The 21384-nt window shown below is 51.8% G+C and overlaps 8 protein-coding genes across 8 annotated transcripts; 5 read left to right on the top strand and 3 right to left on the bottom strand.

Annotated features, from left to right (window-relative positions):
- Positions 1-190: 190 nt before the first annotated feature.
- JCM6883_005940 (uncharacterized protein) lies at positions 191-6750 on the top strand (the record flags this gene model as incomplete). Its single annotated transcript, XM_076634381.1, has 10 exons — positions 191-335; positions 395-760; positions 828-898; positions 961-2293; positions 2359-2780; positions 2848-3873; positions 3936-4572; positions 4641-5654; positions 5718-6189; positions 6270-6750. The coding sequence occupies 10 exons, from the start codon at positions 191-193 to the stop codon at positions 6748-6750; spliced, it is 5967 nt and encodes a 1988-aa protein (XP_076485667.1).
- A 347-nt stretch (positions 6751-7097) lies between these two features.
- JCM6883_005939 (uncharacterized protein) lies at positions 7098-8090 on the bottom strand (the record flags this gene model as incomplete). The annotated part of the gene is made up of 1 exon (XM_076634380.1): positions 7098-8090. The coding sequence occupies one exon, from the start codon at positions 8088-8090 to the stop codon at positions 7098-7100; it is 993 nt and encodes a 330-aa protein (XP_076485666.1).
- Positions 8091-8553: 463 nt separating this feature from the next.
- Positions 8554-9481, top strand: JCM6883_005938 (uncharacterized protein; the record flags this gene model as incomplete). The annotated part of the gene is made up of 5 exons (XM_076634379.1): positions 8554-8635; positions 8701-8871; positions 8940-9037; positions 9104-9223; positions 9362-9481. 5 exons carry the CDS (start codon positions 8554-8556, stop codon positions 9479-9481), a joined length of 591 nt encoding a protein of 196 aa, XP_076485665.1.
- A 643-nt stretch (positions 9482-10124) lies between these two features.
- On the top strand, positions 10125-10468 carry JCM6883_005937 (uncharacterized protein; the record flags this gene model as incomplete). The annotated part of the gene is made up of 2 exons (XM_076634378.1): positions 10125-10295; positions 10370-10468. The coding sequence occupies 2 exons, from the start codon at positions 10125-10127 to the stop codon at positions 10466-10468; spliced, it is 270 nt and encodes an 89-aa protein (XP_076485664.1).
- A 2006-nt stretch (positions 10469-12474) lies between these two features.
- Positions 12475-13947, top strand: JCM6883_005936 (uncharacterized protein; the record flags this gene model as incomplete). Its single annotated transcript, XM_076634377.1, has 1 exon — positions 12475-13947. The coding sequence occupies one exon, from the start codon at positions 12475-12477 to the stop codon at positions 13945-13947; it is 1473 nt and encodes a 490-aa protein (XP_076485663.1).
- A 177-nt stretch (positions 13948-14124) lies between these two features.
- Positions 14125-16006, top strand: HIS4 (trifunctional histidinol dehydrogenase/phosphoribosyl-AMP cyclohydrolase/phosphoribosyl-ATP diphosphatase; the record flags this gene model as incomplete). Its single annotated transcript, XM_076634376.1, has 9 exons — positions 14125-14436; positions 14500-14612; positions 14681-14707; positions 14768-15017; positions 15079-15144; positions 15207-15562; positions 15625-15662; positions 15734-15743; positions 15817-16006. The coding sequence occupies 9 exons, from the start codon at positions 14125-14127 to the stop codon at positions 16004-16006; spliced, it is 1362 nt and encodes a 453-aa protein (XP_076485662.1).
- Positions 16007-16153: 147 nt separating this feature from the next.
- JCM6883_005934 (uncharacterized protein) lies at positions 16154-18319 on the bottom strand (the record flags this gene model as incomplete). The annotated part of the gene is made up of 8 exons (XM_076634375.1): positions 16154-16373; positions 16435-16494; positions 16561-16770; positions 16834-17011; positions 17071-17455; positions 17514-17779; positions 17842-17998; positions 18095-18319. The coding sequence occupies 8 exons, from the start codon at positions 18317-18319 to the stop codon at positions 16154-16156; spliced, it is 1701 nt and encodes a 566-aa protein (XP_076485661.1).
- A 298-nt stretch (positions 18320-18617) lies between these two features.
- On the bottom strand, positions 18618-21180 carry NOP2 (rRNA (cytosine-C5-)-methyltransferase NOP2; the record flags this gene model as incomplete). The annotated part of the gene is made up of 8 exons (XM_076634374.1): positions 18618-18835; positions 18898-19240; positions 19306-19863; positions 19924-20029; positions 20097-20441; positions 20500-20676; positions 20738-21111; positions 21178-21180. The coding sequence occupies 8 exons, from the start codon at positions 21178-21180 to the stop codon at positions 18618-18620; spliced, it is 2124 nt and encodes a 707-aa protein (XP_076485660.1).
- Between the last annotated feature and the right edge of the window lie 204 nt (positions 21181-21384).

The raw sequence follows: 21384 nt of genomic DNA, 5'->3' as shown, positions 1-21384 counted from the left end.
TCTCTCTTTTCTCTACTTCACTCGACCTTTTACCACCCAAGAACGAATACACCTCGATCGATCGATAACGTTATATACTCTCCACCCTCCCACAACACTCCCCTTCCTCCCTTCCTACCCTTGAGGCTGGCCCTCGTCACTACCAACTCTCTAAACCGCCTCTCCTTCCAACGTCTCAAGCAACTTCTCAATGGTTACTGCACAAGTACATGATGGATCAGATGCGGTAAGGAAGAGAGATGAGGATGCGAATGCTCCAACCCGTTGGAGCTACAAAGGAGAGAGATTGAAAACGATTCAATACACTCAGGACTGTCTCGAGAACGGAGAGAAGAGTACGTGACGCTCTCGTGTTCGATTTGTGCTGTCGCTGACTACCTTTACCGTGAGCTAGTTGTTCGAGGGGTCGTCGATATCTCCGATGTACAATTCCCTCACTTCACCACGGTAGATCATGCGTTTATCCAAAAATTCCGACGAGATCCGTCGGCGGAGGTGCTCGGAAAGATTCTTCTCGAACGAAGACTGGAGGAGTTGCGGAATTTGAACATTTTCATCAATATCCTCCGACGAGAATATTCCGACCTCGTGGACATCGTTTGCGTCTACGATCATGCCTCTCATCGACGAAAAGGAAAATCAAATGCCCTGAATGCTCGACAAATCACGACGGTGAAGAAGGAACTGATCCAACAATGGCGGATCGCGGCGGCAGAGTATCGAAAGAAGAAGAAGCAAGGGGAGGAAGTTGCGGTACCTCGTGGGTTTCTCGCTCCAGTCCAATCGTAGAGCTCTACCAGTACTTACCCATCGACCGTGTGATTCAGAGATTGATTTGGCTGATTCCGAAGATCGAATCGTTCTTCCGGCTTTCTCCCCGCCAAGGGATGATGAAGTTGTAAGCAACCGTCTCTTTTCTCCTTCTGAAGAGCTCAAGCTGAGTCCTAATCTGTATCGCAGAACGATTCGCTGGATCCGGAAACGATCGCGGGACAAATTTCGATAGAGGCAGGAAAACTTCTCTCCGGAGCGACTCACATCGTTTCGACTTCGGAAGCCGATTCTGTATGCGCCCAGGCTAGCGCCGGCGTTTACTACGAGCCCGACGCACCAAGGTCTACTACTCCTCCTCCTCATCCTCCTCCTCCTCAGCTTCCCGTTGGGGTCGAATCAATCCATTACTCTCCTGACCGTCGTCCCGCCTGGCTGCCGACATTCGTTTCAATGATTCTCGGGAAGGACTCGGATCATCTCGTCTTGAACGACCATCAATCGGCCCGTTTCATCGTTGGAATCGCCCGAAACTACGCCTGTCGAGCCACCGACTTGAGGAGGAGGAAAGATCACCCGAGCGATTGGAAATTCCGAGATCGATTCGCTCAAACTCTGGCAGCAGCCCTCATCGGCTGCGATGAGTCTTCTGGTCTCCCCGGATTCAGCGTTCCCGGCGTAGCTCGAGCGAATCGGGACGTGAAGAAACCTTCGAGAAGACTTCTTCTGGAGAGACAAATTTTCGAATTCACGCAGGAGTACGACCAACTTATCCAGCTTTACGAGTCGATTCATGGGACGAAGAATACGGTCGAGACCTCCTACCTCGCGTTAGGATCCGAATCGAGGGATGTGACCTGGGACGAACTCGAACGCGACTTCCGAAGGTGGATCAATTCGTTGTTGAAACCGACCCTGCAGGAAAAGCATACGATGCGACTCGAGGACGTAGTTGGAGTCTACAAGGGTCTAGTAGAGATGCAGGGGGATTTGATGGGGAAGAGTGATGCTCGAATCGCCGTCGGTAAACCGCTTCAAGAACTCTTCAACAAACAGATCGCGATACTCTTCGAAACCCAAGGCCGAAATCATCCCTTCAAATCGCTTCTCCCGCCGAGCTCGAAGCCCAATCCTCGACGAGGCGATCGTGCTCCTCAACCTCAGGAACACCTCCCTTACCGAACCGTCAAAGGTCCCGATGCGCGGAAACTCCTGGACGATCAACTCCTGGAATCGAATCGACTCGTCAACGCTCAGAGCTCAGCTCACACTGCTCGTCAACCCGGGAACTCGAAAACTCGCTCGAGGAAGGGGAAAGAGAAAGCTGTCGAACCTTCGAAACCTCCTTCAAGACCTCCACCGAAATCGAAACAAACTACTGGAAAGGGGAAGAAGGTTGACCAACCGAAGGAGTCTTCGCGAAAGGCGGCCGTCAAAGTTGGATTCGGGCAGTTTGGACTTGCGAAATCTACAATTTCGTTTCCCTTCCAAGTGAATACCATACGGGACCACCAATTCGCCTGTGAGTTGATCTTCTTCTCTACGGCATTATGGAGGAGCAGTCAGCTGATCCTCTTTCGTACTCAGCAATCCCCAAGGGCCATCGATTCAATCAAGACTTCATCGCGGTTCTCGAATCGATTTTACGGGTTTGGTTGAATGAATGTCCACCGATTACGGAATTCGTCGCATCGATACTGGCATTCTACTGGGAGTTCGCACCGAGTGTCTTGTACGAGTGGTCGTCGAAACCGCGCGAATTTGGAGATCGCACGGCCGTCGCTGTTCTCGCTCTCAACCGATTCTACAAGAGGTTCCCTCTCTCCGTTCAACTCCCAACCTCGAATCGACCTCAATCTCTCCTGTTCCCAGCATGGTTGGAGAAGCCCGTTGCGAAATTCGAGTCTCAGGTTCCCGAAGATCGACGAATTCTCTTCCGTCAAAGAATCGCCGAAGCCGATTTCTGCGAGGAGGAACTCGAGGCGATCTTCAAGGGTGATAACAAGTTTGTACGTATGACCCTCATTTCTCTCACTCAGCGTTGTTCGCGAGCTGACACTGAATCGATCGATCTAGCTTGATATCGCGATCGCCATTATGATCAAGAAACGTCGGGAACTGAACTACCCCCGACCTCTCATCAAACTACAAAATCTCCTCGCTCTCAACTTCACGACCTGCGGAACTGGTTTCAAGGTCGCGACCGATGCTCGAATGAAATCGTTACTCTCCTTTGTCGCAAACAACATCTTCGACACTCTCCTCTCGATGCCCGAACGAACCCTTACAAACCCCTTCGGAGTCAACAACGATCGAGTAGCGAGGGCTTATCATCAACTCCACCAGCTCCCGCAATCGACGCTCTCGAATCTTCTTCCCTCGATCAACAGCAAGAAGACGTTGCGTCTCGTCAAGCTCCGGATACAAACGGCAGCTCTTCCAAAACGACCTCAACCTCAACCTCCTACGACTTCGTCCGCGAATCAACCGACGCCGCCAGCGGATCGAAACAGAGGGAAAGAAGGAACCGAAGACGACAACGAGGAAGATGATGGCGACACGACGATGCGTCTCGGGGAAGACGAAGACAACGAGGACGACGAGTTCGATGGTTTCGAGGTTGACGACGAACCGGCAACGGAGGAGGAACGCTTGATCGCGATGAATCAACGGCTGTTCGAAGACAAACTCGAGCAAGAGATCGTCGCCACGGCTCAGAAGAGAACGTCGAGCGGAACCTCGGTCGAGATTGGGATGGGAACGAAGGCGATTGTCGAGTTACTCAGCTCTTTAGTCGACTTCATGATCAAATTTATCGGTCAATCGTACCTCGAGTCGCTGGGTGAAGTGGGAGGGAAGGAGTACGATACGATCGGAGATCTCGTCGTGGCGGTTGGTGGGAACATCTTGAAGTTCGAACGGACGGAGAAGTTTATGGAAGTCGGATCGAAGGACGTCAAGGAATCGGACGAACGAGAGGAAGTCGAACAGAAGGAGGAGGAGGAGGACGACGAGGACGACAACTCGAGAGCGTCTCCGTCTCAGAAGATCGCGAGACGAATCGTTCACCGAATTCTCCCTCTGATCGATCTACCTTTCATTGTAAGTTCTCAGAACTCACCCCGTTCGCCGATATTTGCTGAACTTACTGTCGTTTCCGATAGCAAATGAAACCGCGAGGCTGCACCCTCAAGCTCAGAATGATCTTCGCGTTCACGAAGAGCTACGGCGGTAACGAGCAATACCTACCCGATCTCGTTCAAGAACTCCTCGGTCGGATCGCTCTCGAATCGGAAGTCTTCAACACTTACTGCTTGTCGCTCGGAATCACCTTCGAACCGCTCGACATCAAGGACGATGCCTTCCTCGAAACGCTCAAGCCGAACGACCCAATCCGTATCGCTCAGGAGGAACTGCGTCGACTCGCTAATTCCAACAAATTTTGGAAGGATCAGATGGCGAATCCCAACAAGATCCTCTCCTTCATTAACAATTGCTGGTCGTTCCTCCCTCTACTCGACAAACCCTCGAACGGACCTCTCGTAGTTCGCTTCCCGACCGACGAGAGCAAGAAGATACTCGAGGATCAATCAACAACAGTCCACAACCTATTCCGTCACTTGGGTCTTACGAATCAAGACGATATTGATCAAGTCCCCCATGAAGTACTCCGACACATCTTCAACCCTTCAATCGGAGTGCACCTGTACCACGGTCAAATCTGGTTCGACGGGTTTTCGATTCATTCTCTCGTTTACGATCCTCGATTCTTCACCATGACAGGTTCGATCAAATTCGAAGGTAAGTCCTGAACCCAGCAGCTATTCTCCTCGTACGGAACAATAACTGATGACTGCGTGTTACGACAGATCAAGTGAAAGGGAAAAATTGGAGAGAAGGAATCGAAGAACTCGGTTCGAGTTTCGACAAGATGACCGACGTGTACTTGAAGATGGAACGCGCTCGAGGTCAAGCAGGAGGAGGAATCAAGGTCGCAAAGGACGACAAACTCGAAACACTCACTCCACTCTTCGATCTCGTCGAATTCGGACAAAGTGTTGGTGGAGACGCACGGGCTGCAGCAGAAGGTGGGAACGGACGTCATCAAAGTCAGGATCGAGAAAGTGGAGGAGGAGGACGTGCCGACGATGCGAACGAAACCACGAAGAAACTGCGACGACCCAACAAACTTCGTTTTCACGACAAAGGGACGGCATCTCAAGCAATCATCCTCGATCCTCGAAAAGGGCTACACCTCCCTTTCCGAACTCCTTTCTCCGAAACGGGCAAGAAGACGAAAGAAGAATGGAAGGATTGGGTTTCCGAAAATCTCTACGGGGGTTCCCCTCCTTCGTCAACTTCAGCCACCTCCTCACACCCTCAACTACCCCATCCCTCGTCGACTACCCCTCTCTTTACTCCAACTCCGTCGACTAGTCGTACACTTTCAAACGCTGTCGCTTCCTCCTCTTCTACTTCTTCTTCATCATATCCATTCGCCTCTACTTCATCCTCCGCAGCTCCCTTTGTACAGTCCCCCTCGACTCCCGCTTCTTCGAATCCTACCGACGCGCTCCCTCCTCCTGCTCCCGGAAAGGCGCCTGGGTCTTCGTCTTTCGATTGGTCCAAGGTCGATCCGGACCTTATGCCCGGACAAGAACAAGACGATCAAGGTGTCGTCAGGAAGCTCTCAGCGATTGTCGCAGTCGACGAAGGAAGAAGAGTGCTCTTCGACGGAGCGGTGATTCGAAACACAAAAGGACCGATCGATTTCATTCGAATTCCTTCAGGTCCTTCGATCAAGGCGGACAAGGAGGCACAAGCAAGATTGAAGGAGATTACTCCGTTCGAAGCTCGTTCGAGGTTGGCGAAAGGTTTCCAAGGTGAGTGATTTCGATGATTCTGCAAACGTTTCTTTCCGCTCACTCTCTTGGACTGTGTAGTAGTAGGCCAAGGACATTCGAGGACTACGGACCTTAGTCTTCTACTGCGCCGACCTCGGAGAAGCGATCCCGTCACTGGTCATTTACTCCCTCTCGATCGAATTCATTTCGAGTCCGAACGACTCCTTCTACCTATCCCTCTACAAGCCGGCATCATTCACAGTCCTGACTTCCTCCACTCCTACTTCAACAACCGAGAGAAGGAGCGTCGACGTCGAAAACTCGATTCCCAGGCGACGAAACGTTGGATGAAATTGTTCCCGAAACCTCCCAATGGAGACGAGATCAAGGTCGCGTTCGTTCTTCCCTATGGCAACATCAGTGGAGGAAAGGGATATGGACGTCAAGCGTCGAGAGGAGTCGTCGAGGCAGAAATTCGTGCGCTCAAAGCGATCCCGTGGATCAACCTGCAATTGGTTCGTTCCATCGAAAGTTTCACCTCCAAGGTGTGCTCGAAACCAGGATGTGGAGCTTCGTACGTTGGTCCTTCTCTCGCTAAGTTCATAGCTTACGAATGAGAGCTGACTCGAGTTTCATTTTCTTCTCTCCCGTCAGGCTCGTTCACCCCGGGCGCTCAACAGACTTGTCGGATATCCTGCGGATCGTGGTTTGCTGCAGATGCTTCGACGTGAAACATCGAGACGACAATGCTGCACTGAACACGGCACGAATCTCGCTCGGAGCCGCGCAAGGGGTCGAAGGGAATCTCCTCTCGCCGTCAAACGCCGAATACCTCGGCTACACCTTCCGAGGAAAGAACTCCGAGGTTACCCGTCTCAAGGATGCGTTGAAGAAGGAACTCAGTCCGCTTTCGGAGGAGGACAGACGAAGGAGGCTCGAAAACTTGAAGAAAGGAGACAATCTCCTAGGTTTGGTCGGAATCTTGTTACGACCGGAGGAGGACGAGATCATCGAGATGGAGACGGATGACGCGGTAGATGAAGGACAAGGTGAAGCGGAGGGAAGAGGAGAGGGTTTCATAGTCGCGGAGTTGGATCTCGATGACGAGGATAGACAACTTTTTGCATGGGTGTAGTAGAACGCGAGTGTTACTTGTCATCTGCTTGCACAGCGTTCATTTCCGATTCGAGTCGATTCGAGAGAGCTACCAGAGACTGGAACAGAAATTGGGGACAAAATCAAAAAACAGAGATCCATTTCGACTGTTCTCCATCCACCTACTACATTCGTTCGCGATCCCGATCCCTTCACGTGCCAACTACAAGTGATCCAAATCCTCTCGACTCTCTTCTTGCGTTCAAATAACTGCGTATCCTCGCGTTGAACTAGACGGATCTTCGGTCCACCTCCGATTCCCATCAATCTCCTCCTCCATTTCACCTCGAGTTCACCGGATCTGATCTCCACCTCGTCCATGGATCCTTATCGGGCTTGCCCTTTGTTGCGGTTCGAGTAGAACCCACGGGGAGTTGGGACTGGGGTCGGAGTTGGTTGGAGAGAGGTCGGAAGAGGAGTCGCCTGTACGCCCATAATGAGATGTTCAATTTGTGCTACTTTGAGCGAAGGGGTGCGTTTCGTAGGTCGAGAAGGAGGGTGATCGGGGAAGGGAAAGAGCGAAGCAAGTTTGCTCGATTCAACCGTGCGACAGTGGTGGTTCTTCAAGAGCGGCCGTCGCTTGAAGACTTGGCGACAGGCGGGGCATCCGTACCTCGGAATGTCGAGGTGCTTGTCGAAAACATGATCGATCAATTGATCCTCCTCCTTGAATCGGCTCGTGCAGTTTGCTTCCCAGAGACATTTGATCCAAATTCGCGGATCTCGAGGGTTGAGATGGTAGTCTCGGAGGTGTTGTTCGAGACCGACTATGTTGATGGCGAAATTGTCAACGGGACAATCTCGCCCGGGACAACTTCGCCATCGACAAAGTGGAACTTGACGCGAGTTCGAGGTTGACGCGGGATCATCGACGGAAGATTGCTGGGAGGAGGTGGAGAAGGAGGGGGTAGTCGAGGAGGAGGGATGGGATGGACTAGGGAGAGTGTAGGGAGAGGAGCGAAGGACTTGATCTGATTCGATTGATGGTCCTCTAACAGTCGGAGGAACGGGAGAGAGGTGTTGTCGAGGGAGACCGAGGATAGCTGGAGGTGAGGGAGAGGAAGAAGGTGCTGGCGGTGTACGGAGAAGAGGGGTATCGCTGCGTCGAAGGTTGTGTTCGTCGGTGAGATGAGTGAAGACCTTCTTCTTCGAGTTGCTGTTCTGTCCGCACCCGTTCCAGCGACACTTCGATTTCTTCACACCGACGACGGTTCGGACGTGGACGTATGCGAGATGATCGACGAGAGCCTTGGAGTTCTCGAAGGATTGGCCGCAGATCTTCGACGAATTTGCAGGAATCCAGTGACAGACGTTCGACATTGTCGTTGGATTCGGTGTAGATAGAAGCGAAAGAGTGGTCGAGGGAAGAGAGGAAGGAAGGGGAGATCGAGAGTGGCAGCGAGAGCGAGAGAGCGAGCGAAAAGGACATCTGCGAGCGAGCTCGAGGGGAAATCTCGCTCGTCCATCTGTCCTGTTTGCGATTCGAGTTGAACTGTGTTTAAGCTAGGATTTCATGAACCTCCAGATTCAATCCAGTCAGCTTGACAGACGAAGCAACCTAGAAGAGAGAGAGAGAGAGTCTGTCAGAGAGATAGCTCGGGAGCAGGGACTTCCATCGAAAGCGACATACATAGGGATACTCCGGCGGTTTACGAATGCAGCAGAGCAATGCATCACAGCGTAGTCCGAGTGGTGGCATGGAGGAGTTGAATGCAGAAGAAAGAGAGAGCTTTTGCATCTCTATCGCTCACTCTAAGCCCCTCAATGAGCTCAACGCATTCCGATGCTCGACCTACGATACCTCTACAACATAGGACGGCAAGCTGATCAACCCGAATCGACGGACGAAGGAGGGTTGACTGAAGGTCAGTCGCTCCTTGATCTTTCGCTGTTCCACGGGTCGCTGACTGGACATGACTGCCTCTGACAGTATCTGACAACACTGAAGATACTACCGAACCACTCCTAACGGCACTCGATCGCGTCGGGAGAAGTTTCGACCTCCACAACTCGCTCGCTCGTCTCGACTCGCATTCTGGATCTACGGAACCCACTCCAAGCACACGAATGGACCAGGGTCACGGTGACTGTGAGATACAAGGTGAGTCGATCCCCTCCCTCAGCCAGCAAGAAAGGAAATGCTGATTTCACGATCCTCGCTTGGGAAAGCCATCCCTCCTCCTCCTCCACGTAGTGAGATCACCTACGAGCTGTTCGAGATCACAAGTCATAAAGAAGTTGAGGGCAGTTACTGCTTGAGAGATGAAGTGAGCGGTTTTCTTCCTTCTCTCGTTAAGATTTCGCTGAGCCGGTGAATTTTGAGTAGTGCATAGGGCTACCATCCAAGCTCGAGACATCTCAATTGGGTATCTCCTCTCGAAACGACTATCAGTAGAACGGAAAGTAGGAGAGACGATCCCTTGAGGAGACGAGGGGGAAGATTCCGTGTTTGGGTGAGTAGTTCGACTGGGCAATGCAGAATTATCTCAGCCAGTATCGCGGAGAACAGCTTGGACGTGTCGAGTATTAGGTAAGTACGACGCCTCCTCGCCAGGTTCAACAAGAAACGCTAATCGTTCGAGCCTTCACAGATTCGGAAAATTGTCGCAATCTACAGTGCGCTGGCTCTCGACACTCTCTCTCAAATCCCTCTCCAATACGTCGACCACGAGGAGTCTGTCTGGATCATCTGGCGAGTCGTAACTGCTTAAGTTCAACAGGGGCAGAAAAGGTTAATCTTCGAAAGAAACGAGTCGTGAAATCGAAGGTCGATGGGATAGTAGAGTTGGTAGGAGCGTACTGGGTACGACGGGACTGGTTATTGATGAAACAAGTAAGTATCGCTTCGCACATGTTCAATCTCGTTTCGTCCCTGACTTTGTTCGCCTCCTTTGCAGATGGGACGATTGGCAAGATGCGAGGGGTTGTACAGTAGCGCGACTGATTGAAAACGATGGCGATGCAATCCTACTCGCTATCACGTATCACCTCCGTCGTCTGTCGAGTAGAACCTTTCGGCAAACAAACGTCGAATCGGCTTAAGCTCCCGTGCGCTTCTCGGCCTACCGCGACCTACCTCATCTCCATCGATAGCACATCGATCACACACTGGATTTCTGACCTCTTCCGTCTCTATCGGCTTCTCACCTTAGCGTCACTCGTTTCCTTTCCTCGCCTCATCTCAACCGATTACAGCTATAATCCCGTCGATCCGACTCGCTCCGTGATTCACTCTCACCCACTTGTCGCCGCTCGTCTTACCCCACCTACCACGGCCCTCGCGAATGTTCATCAACTTTCGTTGAAGTTCCGCCTACAACCGTCTACTCAAGCTTTTCTGTTCATCGACCAACCATGCTCTTCTTGCTAGTCTTCGACTACGACTCAGCCCAAGATCTAGTCGGAGTATCGTACGCTGAATCGTCTAGAATTCGAGATAGGGTCGAGATTGAAGTCGAAGCGGAGGTTTCGACAAATGCGAAAGGTCTTCGGGAGGCTCAAGGCAAGGCAGCAAAGATGAAAGGGGTAAGCTCATCTATGAAATCGTTCTCTGTGCGACTCAATGTGCTCGAGAACTGACCAGTTCAATCGTGAAGCAGAACGGCAAGCTTTGTCCTCTCGACGTCGAAAATACGTTCCTCGATCTCCTCGCTCGCCACTTCAACCAACATTCTCTTATCCCATTCGACGATGGCTAGCTCGCCTCGACGGGAATCCACCGACGAGCGGCAAACGAGATGTACAGAGCTTGTTTCAATAACGGATTGAATTACCTCTGGACGGATTGGTATCGACCTGAACGATGGGAGCTGTGGCTCGATTAGCTCGTCGCGATATCTCAATCTGGAGGACAAGCATGCGAATGGCGTCAGTACTACAAGAGCGTCGTGTCACGATGCGAGAATAAGGACATCGAGTCAAGGCTTCGAGGTTAAACCCGATTATCAATTCGACGTAACACCAACTCCTTCTGATCATGTGACTCTCGACCTCTCAACTTCTCGATGTACTCGAGATCGGGATCGAGCTGTTTCGATGACGTCGAACGCGGCCTTCATCGAAATGTGCTCTTGCTTTCCGCATCTCATGACAACTCATCTGTAGGAAACTCGCCCTCCGATCCGGCTTCTAGCTACCGAGGGGAGAGCCGAACCTCACTGTCTGGAGCCGAGTCGTCGAGAGGAACCGATGTTTGGAGCTCGTATGTGAACTTTGCGAATCACAGAGAAGACACTCGCCCTTGCAAGGCGGCCAGTGGCGAACTAGGGATAACGAGCCTCAGATTCTCGGTGATCTGTGCCGCTCTCGCTGGCGACGGTTCAGGTTGAAGAGAGAAGCCTCGTGAAATGAAACCGCAACGACAGATGCAAACTCGCCGTGGAATGCGTCGGCATCGGTGTTCTTCAAATGCAAGGGGACACGTAGCTGTAGATTACGACAAGCTGTGATCATGTGTGGAGCAGCAAGAGCAAGAAAGCCGTGAGGGGTAGAGAGCTAAGGGCTGAGTTTGTTTTTCTCTCTTGTTTTTGGATTTCTCTCCGCAGGTGAGCGGGTCCCAGTCTGGTACTCGGAAAGGCAACTCTCGGAATCAGTGCGTGTCAAGGTGGATGGGGAGAGGGTTGCCCGAAGTTATGCGAAAATTGCCGTGAGGTTCGAGCGCTCGAATTGCTGCGAAGAGCGAAAAGAAACGAGCTGCCCTCTCTCTCTCTTTCTCTTCTTCTCTTCACCTCTCGTCTTTGAACTTCGACCGAATTCGTTAGGTCTACCAACGCTCCACGCCTGGTATTTTCAAGATGGTAAGTACTGGTAGCTTCCTCGTCTTCCTCTCCCTCCCCCCCATCCCCTCCCCTCGTCGTCACCCCCCCGCTCACACCCCTTCTCTTATTGTTCCCTTTTCGGTAGAGCGAACACTCCCCCGGCCACAGCCTCGAGTCATCGGAGAGGAGAGAAGGGTGAGAATGGAATCTCGAGTCTTCCGTAAGTCGCTTCCCTCGAAACGTCCAAAGTGAATGGCTCGCTGACGGTCTCGCTCGGTCTGACAGATGGTTCAGGACGCTAGGAAGGTCGTGGTATGGCTCAGGTGTCTCTCGTTTGCTGACGTTCTTCGTGAGTCACTCAAACCTCCCGCTCTCGCATCGTCGACTTCAAGTTCTTGATTGCTGATGACGTTGTTCTCGCGCAGTGGGTAATTCGTCGCCGGAAGTCCTTTGCCCTCATTCTCGAATGAAGCCGCTGTGAGTTTCATGATCATTCTCGAACGCTGAAAGAAACCTTAGGCTGAATCGGTTCCCTCGAATCAGTCGCTCCCCTTCCCTGTTTACCCGAACGACTCTTGAAAGAAGTTCTCTGTCATTTCTTTGAATTTGAACCCCCTCTTCCGTCTCCGTTATGTAGCTACTTACTTGGTAGCAAAACGGGGTCCTGCGGGTTCTCCCTCTATGTAACTAGTCAAGAGTCAACCCCTTTCTGTCGACGAATCTTCGAAATCCTCCTCCTTCCCGTCTTCGACCCACTCCGATCGGAATGGGCCTCTCTCGATGATCGGCAAGCGGGGTTCCGGTCCGGTTGGTCGTGCACGAGCTCCATCATCGCAGTCGACTCGGCTTTAGCGAACAAGTATCCGTGCGCCGCCTTCTTCGACTTCAAGTCCGCCTACGATTCTCCCCCTCCTCGACTCATCCTTCGCTCATTCAAACGACTCGGTATGCCCCTCAGCATCCGACAAATCGTCTGGTCTCTCCTAACCGAAGGCGCGAAAATCTCACTTATCGTCAACGGTCGTCGTTCGCCGTCGTTCGCGCGTCGACAAGGCTTTCCGCAAGGCTCTCCTCTCTCCCCGCTCCTCTTCAACCTCTACATCAACTCGCTCCTGGTTCTACTCAACTCCCTCGACCCGGACATCGAAGCGTGGGCCTATGCGGACGACCTAGCGGCCGGCGCGCAGAACAGGGCGGGAATCGAGATCCTCATTGAGGCGGCGGAGAAATGGGCAGAGGAATGGGGGATGTGCTTCAATCCAAAGAAGTGCGTACTCATGGCTCGCAGCGATCTCTATAAGGGTCAGGTGAAGGGACATGTCCTTGGAGGTGAGGAACTAGCGGTGGTTTCCGAGACGAGGTATCTGGGAATCGAACGGAACGGGCAAGGATTGATGCTCAAGGCTTATCTCGATCGAAAGATCAACGCGATGGATCGTTTACTAGGAGGTCTTCAAGCGGCGGGAGGTCATTGGTCTCCAATGACTCGACTGACGATTTACCGGTCGTTTTGTCGTTCCCTTCTCGAGTACGGTGCGCCTCTCCTCTATCCCTATCTCATGGGAACCCCACGGAAACCCCGACATCAATACCTCCTCGGATGGAAGAATCGCCACGCTCGAGCGGTAACTTGGATCGTCGGAATCGGAAACTCGGCGGGAAAGGATCGACTCGCTTCCGCGATGACTGGACTCGTCCCTCCGATGGTACGCCTAGAGCACCTCGCTCTAGGTCTCGCTTGCTTCCTTCAGGGTGCGCCTCCGACGAATCCGACTCGGATTCTTTTCCTCAAGGAAAAAGAGAACACAAGTCGTCGTCGCGCGAAGTATCTCTTCCGCCTCTCGCACCTCGCCCTCCACGACGCCTTCGTCAGAATCAATCGCCAACGTCTCGACAATCACGAACTCCCCTTCACCCGGTCAACCTTCCTTCGTCACCACTCGGTCGCTCATTTCAGCGGAGGTTCTGGAAAACTCGCTTCGTACATCGACTCCTCGAATCGTCCCAACGGTCTCGTCGACGGTGTCCTTCTCATCTCCTCGGATTCTCGTCGTCGACTCGCTATCCGGTGGAGGGCTAACACTTTCCTTTACCCTCTTCTTTGCTTCGTTTGCGGCGAAACCTTCACTCGACACTGCACCTCTCACGCACTCGAACGCCTACCGCTCGTCGACATGCACGGCTTGGTGGAGAAGGAGACCCGTCTGAAGGTTGTCAAGGCTGTTGAAGTCGTCAACCGCAGGAGGACCGAACTTCGATTCGCGAACTTCGAATCCCAAATTCGCATTATCGATTTCCTCGTCGGGCACAAGGAGGCAGCGTATCGGGAGATCGCTAGGTGTACACTCGAGAGGTGGGAGACTGAGATGAGATCTCTTGCGAACATGGTTCCGTACCATGTTATTCTTTTTGATGACTAGTTTTTTGTTCTTTCTTCGCTCTCATTCATCTATTTGTATTTTCCTCTATCATTTCGCTTGATTGTTCCCATATTTTTGAGTAGTTTCTGGTCGAAGGTTTCGAACGTTTGGCGCAATTTCAACTTGATCCCCCCCCCGAAGTCCCTCTTTGCTCCTCACTCACCACTATAAAACGACATGGAAGCCGTAGCAGACTACCGATCACCGGTCTACACCTCGTCCGACCTCACGCCGGCACAGCGAGCCGCTCTGCTCGAACGACCTGTCAAATCTTCATCCGACATTCTCTCGCTCGTTTCCCCTATCCTACAAACCGTACGGGAAGGAGGCGATGCAGGATTGAGATCACTAGTCGTTAAATTCGATAGATGTACTCCAGCGACGGACGAAAGTTTCCCTTTGACGTTGAAGGCGCCGTTTGATGAGGGACTCATGAAGATCGAACCAGAGGTCAAGGAGGCAATCGATGTAGCTTACCACAACATCAAGGTCAGTCCCGAGTACTCCATTGTAGCGGGGATGACGGGAGCTGACCGAGGTTGAAGTTGGTAGACTTTCCACTCTGCTCAAATGGAGAGAGAATCGGAACCGATTAGGGTAGAGACGATGCCTGGCGTTATCTGTTCGAGGTTCGCGAGACCGATAGGAAGTGTAGGACTATACGTGTGAGTAGTCGTTTCGGTACATCTGGCATGTCACGAAGTCATCCCTCACGAAGTTTGGTTCTCTCCAGTCCCGGTGGAACTGCTGTTCTTCCTAGGTAAGCTCGTTTCCTTTCTAGCTGATAAGTACAAGCACGACTCACTCCCGACGTCAACAGTACCGCTCTCATGCTCGGAGTTCCCGCCCAAGTCGCCAAATGCAAAACGATCACTCTCGCAACCCCTCCCCGTCCCGACGGTTCAATCTCGCCCGAAATCGTCTACATCGCGAAACTCACTGGAGTATCGACGATCGTGAAAGCTGGAGGAGCTCAAGCGATCGCTTCAATGGCTTATGGGACGGAATCGGTACCGAAAGCAGACAAGATTTATGGACCGGGAAATCAGTTTGTTACCGCGGCGAAGATGGTGAGTGACTCCAGTTCTTCAGTGATCACGACAGTCCCTGATCACTTCGGGGTTCTTACAGTCTGTGGCGATGGATTCTGGCGCGAAAGTTGCAATCGATGTCCCAGCAGGTCCTTCAGAAGTTCTCGTACGTCTATCTCCCCCTCTGTCTCACCTTTGTGTCAAGCTCACCGACAGTCGCTACCTTAGATTATCTGCGATAAGACCGCCGACCCTGCTTTGATCGCCTCCGACCTCCTCGGTCAACAAGAGCACGGTCTCGATTCCCAATCCGTCCTCGTCGCAATCGACGTTCCCGAGTCCTACATCTCTTCCCTCCTCGTCGCGATCGAAGAGCAAGCCAAGGTTCTCCCGCGCGCAGAAATCCTCCGAAAATCACTATCGCAATCGTTCATTCTCAAAGTCAACACGGTCGAGGAGGCGTTCGAGTTCTCGAACGATTACGCACCGGAACACTTGTTATTGTACATGGAAGGAGCGGCGGAGAGTATTGAGAGAGTAGAGAATGCGGGTTCCGTTTTCGTTGGGCCTTGGTCTCCTGTCGCGTGAGTCGAAAGGTTCTATCCCCTTCTGACGGCATACTTATTCGAAACGTTGTCGGTGACAGGTGCGGAGATTACGCTTCTGGAACGAATCACACTCTTCGTAAGCTCGTTTCCGCTTCTCTCCTCTGTTGCTCAGCTGAACTGACTCATTCTTCTCCCTTCCGCTCACAGCCACTGTCGGGTAAGCCAAATCGCCTCTTCTCTAGCCTAATACCTGACTCTCACAGCTACTGACCCTTGTACACTTTCCGTAGATACGCAAAACAATACTCTGGCGTTTCTACCTCTTCCTTCCTCAAGCACTTCACATCTCAAGAACTCTCCTCAGCAGGACTACAGAAGCTAGGTCCCTACGTCGAGAGGTTGGCGGATGTCGAACAGTTGGGAGCGCACAAGGCGAGTGTCACTTTACGATTGGAGAAGATCAAGAGGGAGGGACTATAGATCAACTGACGATAGAGCGACTGCAAATAAAACTGTTACACTGTTGGAAACCATTCTCTCTACAGATCAATTCTTGACGTTGCTCTCTGCTGGCGAGAGACGGGAGAAAGCGAAGGATCGAACTAAATTTTTACAATTTTCGACAAACTAAGCATGGTCATGACCGCTATGATCCTCCTCATCGATCCAATCCTCGAATCCATCCTCAAACATCTTCTCGAGCTTCTCGACTTTCTTCTCCATACTGCTCTTTTTCGATTTCATGACTTTTTCCCAAGCGGCCCATTCCGAATCGTTTAAGAGAGCGGCGTCCAGTTCGGCAGTCAGGAGGGGCTGAATGACAGAAATCGTTTCGCCGATAAAGACGCTGCAGTAAAGAGGGAGTGTGTGAGCTCGGAGAGGGAGAAAGAGAGTATGGATGAACCTACATTTCTTGCCTTCGATCTCCCCAACGTCCTTGAAAATCCGCTTTCATCTTCTTCCTGACTCTGCGACACGACGAACTGCTGTCAACCTTCTGTTCAATGGGGACAAGGAAGAGAATTGGCACTCACTCTGGATGATCCGGCCACTGAGTCTCGTCCGTTTCGCATAACCATCTCGATCCACCTCCGATCGTGAGCATTACTCCGGCTTGACTCCATTCTCCGCTCATCAGTGGTCGAGTCGCGAGCCAGAAGAACCCTTTTGAGCGGAGCAGGGGACCGAAAGATGAAGAAGCTTTCTTCGAGGCGAGTCGAGCGACCGGGTCGAGTTGCGGTTGACTGAGAGCAGACGTCAAGAGATATCAGCAAGTGAAGAGGTGAGCAACAGTAGATGTAACTTACGCTTCCAGGTCCGGTTCAGATTCCCACGAGTTCTCACTCGAAGCGTCTGCCTCCTCGTCGACTTCCATTCCGTCCTCGTTCGGTTCGTAGCTGTCTTGAATGACTACGAGTCGATCTTTGATACATTCCCATAGTCGGAAAGGGTGGAAAGGTCGTCGAGCTCGGTACACAAAAGAGCCTGTCGACACTCTCTCGCCTCAATTTCTACCCTCAAGAAAGCAGAGACTGTGGACTTACCGATGCCGTATTCTTCTGTTTCGGGTCGAGTCTCTTCTCGTAACGATTTGAGCCAGCCAGCACTCATCATGCTTTTCTCAAACGAGAACTTTCCCGTATTCAGAATCTTCCTCAAATCAATCTTTGATCTCACCGACGTGAGGACCGTACATTCTGGATTCAGAGTCTTGACGAGCGCCTTGATCTTCTGCAAATCTTGTTTCGAGACGAGGTCGCATTTATTGATGATGATCGCGTCGGCGAATTCGAGTTGGTCGACCATGAGATCGGAAATGTTTCGTTCGTCTTCTTCTTCGATTGTTTCGGGCGCTTGTCGGTCAGAGAGGAAATCGGCGGTGTTGAAACTGTTGAAAACGTTCAAGGCATCGACTACCGTAACCATAGTCTGTCTCGGAGCGAGTGGTCAGCGCGACTATTGACAGTACGATGAGGCATGCACTCACGTCAAGTCGAGCGATTTTGGGTAAACCTCCATCGGCGAGAATCGAGGCGAGTTTTAGCTGTGATTCCGATTCGACAGACGCTTCTTGACCGTTTTGTTTTGCTTTCTCGGCGGCATCAGCCCGTAGATCTTCGGCAGCTTGCAGATGCATATCGGCGAATTCGGGTGCGAACTGTTCGAGAGTGATTTCAGTGACTTGACCCGAGCTGAAACAGCGAGAAGCCAGACACACCGTCTCGGCAACTTGCTGAGGCTCGGAGATACCAGCTTCATGTCGAATAGAGTAGGTCAACAAGCCGCCGCGGGGAGAAGAGATGGGGAGAACTAACTAGATTCGATGACTAGGTAGTCGAACTGTTTCTGCTCGGCGAGTTTCGCTACTTCCTCGAGCAAGTCACCTCGTAGCGTGCAGCAGATACATCCATTCTCCATCGAGACAATCGTCTCCTTCTTCTGCACGACCGACGAGACCAAAGAGGCGTCAATCTGTTTGAAAATCGAACGGCAGATTCGAATGAAGCGAGTCAGCGTGTTGATTCGAACCACTGGTCCGTCGACCGGATACAGAGAGGGAAGACTCACGTTGACTGCACCCATATCATTGACGATGACAGCGATCTTGAGTCCGTGGTTCTTATCCTTGAGAATGTACTCCAGCAAGGTCGTTTTTCCACTCCCCAAGAACCCACTCAGAATCGTTACCGGTAGACGTCCATCGTTCTTGACGTCTGAAGAAAGCACGGGAGAAGCGAGTCGAGGAGGAGTCGATGTCGTTTTGGGAGAACTCGAATTGCTGCTGGCTGACATCTCGAATAGGTTCAAGGGAGAGCGGAGTGTTCAGAGGTGCTGAGCGGAACCAATGGAAGGAGTTGGAAAAAAGGGTTACCCTAAGGGTTAACCCCATCTTCGATAACCAGAACGTTCTGACTCATTCGAGAAGACTGGTTCTGACCCCTAGAGAGTAGTCAACGAATCATATCGAGTGTGAAAGGGAGTAGGGAGAGAACCCGACAGGTCAAAAGTCTCGGAGGGGACTGAGGAGAAAGAAAGAAAAGTATTACAACAACCAACGCTCAAACTCGACGAAAGATGAATGCGATAAAATCTACTGAGCTGCAGGTTGCTTGCCCTTCGCCTTTGACTTGTCCGCTTTCGGGTTGTAACCCTTCTTCTTGAGTTGACGTTTTTGAGTTTCAGCGATGAGAGCGGCATCTTCGGAGTCGTCGAATTTGGGACCGTCTTGCGCAGGGACATCTTCCCCATCCTCGGGTACTTCGAGAGGAAGTTCAGAGTATTCGGCGATAGGCGAAGCAGGTTCAGGAGCTAAGAAGAGGAACCGAATCAGCAGGTGATCACGGCAGAAGTGAGATGAAGCCTTGACTCACCTTTCTTTTCAGGTTTACCAACCTTGAACTTCGCGACGTAGAATCCATCCATGTTGTGTACGTGAGGGTAGAACCTTCGAGTAAGCTCGATTCCTTTTCCAAACTGTTTACCTCGGAACGTCTTGAATCCTTCCTTTCCGAACGGTAATCCGGTATCGACGAGTTTGACGTGCGGTCGCTTGCGGAGAGCGTAAGTGACAACTGCTTCGTTCTCCTCAGTCGTGACGGAACAGGTAGAGTAGACGACGAAACCTCCCTTTTCGGAATTCGCAGAAACGGAATCGATAGCGCAGAGAACGAGTTGCTTTTGGAGGTGGGAGAGGAGAATGAAGTCACGATCCGTCTATGGAGTGCGTGTGTTAGAACCGGGTGAAGGATAGAATGAGAATGGCAAGAGGGAAAACTGACCTTGTTGACCTTTACACTCTGATCTTTACTGATGACACCAGTTCCCGAACAAGGAGCATCGAGCAACACACGATCGAAACCTCCCATAATTTTTGGGAATTCCCTTCCGTCGACATTCGTGATGACGACGTTTCTGCAACCCAATCGAGCGACGTTTCCTCCGAGACCCTTGATTCGACCTCTCGAAGAATCGTTCGCCCAGACTTCTCCAGTGTTTCCCATCAACGCCGACATGTAGGTCGTCTTTCCTCCAGGCGCGGCAGACATATCGAGACAACGTTCGTGAGGTTGGGGATCGAGAGCCATGACGGGTAAGAAGGAAGAAGCCGATTGAAGGATGTAGTGACCTGCGAGGTATTCGGGAGTCGCTCCGACCGGGACGTTCGCTCCTCCAGTGAAGACTTGAAGACCGACTTTCGACCATCCCCCTTCGAGAGGTTCGAGGTTGACTCCTCGGTTGATGAGAGCTTGAGCTAAGTCACGTCGACGAGCTTTAAGGGTGTTGACACGGAGAGTGAGAGGTCGGGGAGTATCGGAAGAGGTGAAGAACTCGAGAGCCTGTAGACAATGAAGCGGTTAGTTTTGCGTACCTCTTGCGGGACATCGAGAAGAGCTTACTTCGTCGACACCGAATAGTTCGAAGAGCTTCTCGGCGAGAAAAGGGGTGTATCCGTGGTATTGACAGATGTCAGCAATGAGCTGCTCGACCATGTCGGAACGAGACCTGTGAGTAGGAGATGAAAGAAATCAGCTCCAGGTTCTCAGGCAGCTGTTCCCGAAATCGCACTCACATGCCAGCTTGAGCGCCTAGCTCTTTCCAGTGCTTGAGGACCCTAGCAGCAGTCCTCATCCTCTTCTCGACCTGCCTCAAATCCTCCAATTGACCAGTTCTCAAATTTCCTCCCTCTTCATCATCATCATCGTCTTCGTCCTCATCTCCAGATCCAGCAGCTTCGAGCTCTTCCATCGTAGCGTCGACTTGTCCCTCGATTGGCTCTGGTTCGGCGCGGTTGACGAAATCGAGTCCAGCGGCGAGAGGCGCATCGGGATCTTCTTCCGATTCTTCGTCCGAGTTGTAAGCGGCAGCACGAGCGGCTCGTTTCGCTGATTTACCTCCAAGGGGCTTCGAAGTTGCTCTATGGGAAAGAAGGAATGAGCTGGCGAAAAACAAGTGGAGAAAGAGAGAAAACTGACTGCTCGTCGAAATCTTCTTCAGTAACTCCGTTGGCTTCTTCGAGGTCAAACACATCATCGAGATCCTCTTCCTCACTGTCGTCGTCTGCACGATCGAGGTCGAACTCGTCTCCGAAACCTTCTTCCTCAGAGTCCAGATCTTCGGGAGCTTCGAGATCAACATCGTCGAAAAGTGCGCTATGTATCGCAATTCGAGTCAGTTTCACTCGTGGTCTGAGATGTAGACGTTTGGACTCACGACCTGGCTTTCTCGAGTCCTTGATCATGTCCTCCTTCATCGCTTTCGAGATCACTCCAGTTTTCCTCCGCCTTCATATTCTCGATATCCTCCTCATCGTCCGATTCCCATTCGGGACCCTTCGCCGCGTTACTCTTCTTGTTCTCGACCTTCGCTTTCCCTTTGCCCTTGACTGGTTTCTTAGCGGCAGGAGAATCGGTAGTAGATTTCTTTGCTTTTTTGACGGCACGGGCGGAAGAAGCGGGTAGTCCTTCTCGAGTGGTCTTCGCTTCTAATGCTGCCTTGCGTTTTCCTTTGCGGAGTTCGCTTGCCGGGTGATCGGAGGCGCCTCGAAGTGGAACGGGATCAGATTGTTTCGTTCGTTGTTGACGACCCTGTGGGGGAGGTGTGACGGGTCAGTAAGGAGCTCAGGAGCATGTACAAGCGTGTATGCTGCTTACCATGTTCGTAGATCAGTTATGGGGGAGGTGGGAGATGGAAAAGATGCTTTTCTTGATCAACTTTTTTTCCAAGTCGTTCGAAAATCATCTCATTCAACAAAGCCTCTTTGAGGGTACTTCACTATGCCCAACGTCCTCTCTGAGGATACTAGGAATTGTCCGCTACCGAGAGAATTTACTGGAAATGCAATCTTCTTGCTGACTCCA

The sequence above is a fragment of the Sporobolomyces salmoneus genome (assembly GCF_050403485.1).
Source record: "Sporobolomyces salmoneus JCM6883 DNA, S_salmoneus_JCM6883_v1_ctg58, whole genome shotgun sequence".
In the NCBI taxonomy this organism is placed as follows: domain Eukaryota; kingdom Fungi; phylum Basidiomycota; class Microbotryomycetes; order Sporidiobolales; family Sporidiobolaceae; genus Sporobolomyces; species Sporobolomyces salmoneus.
This window is presented reverse-complemented; position numbering and strand designations above follow the sequence as displayed.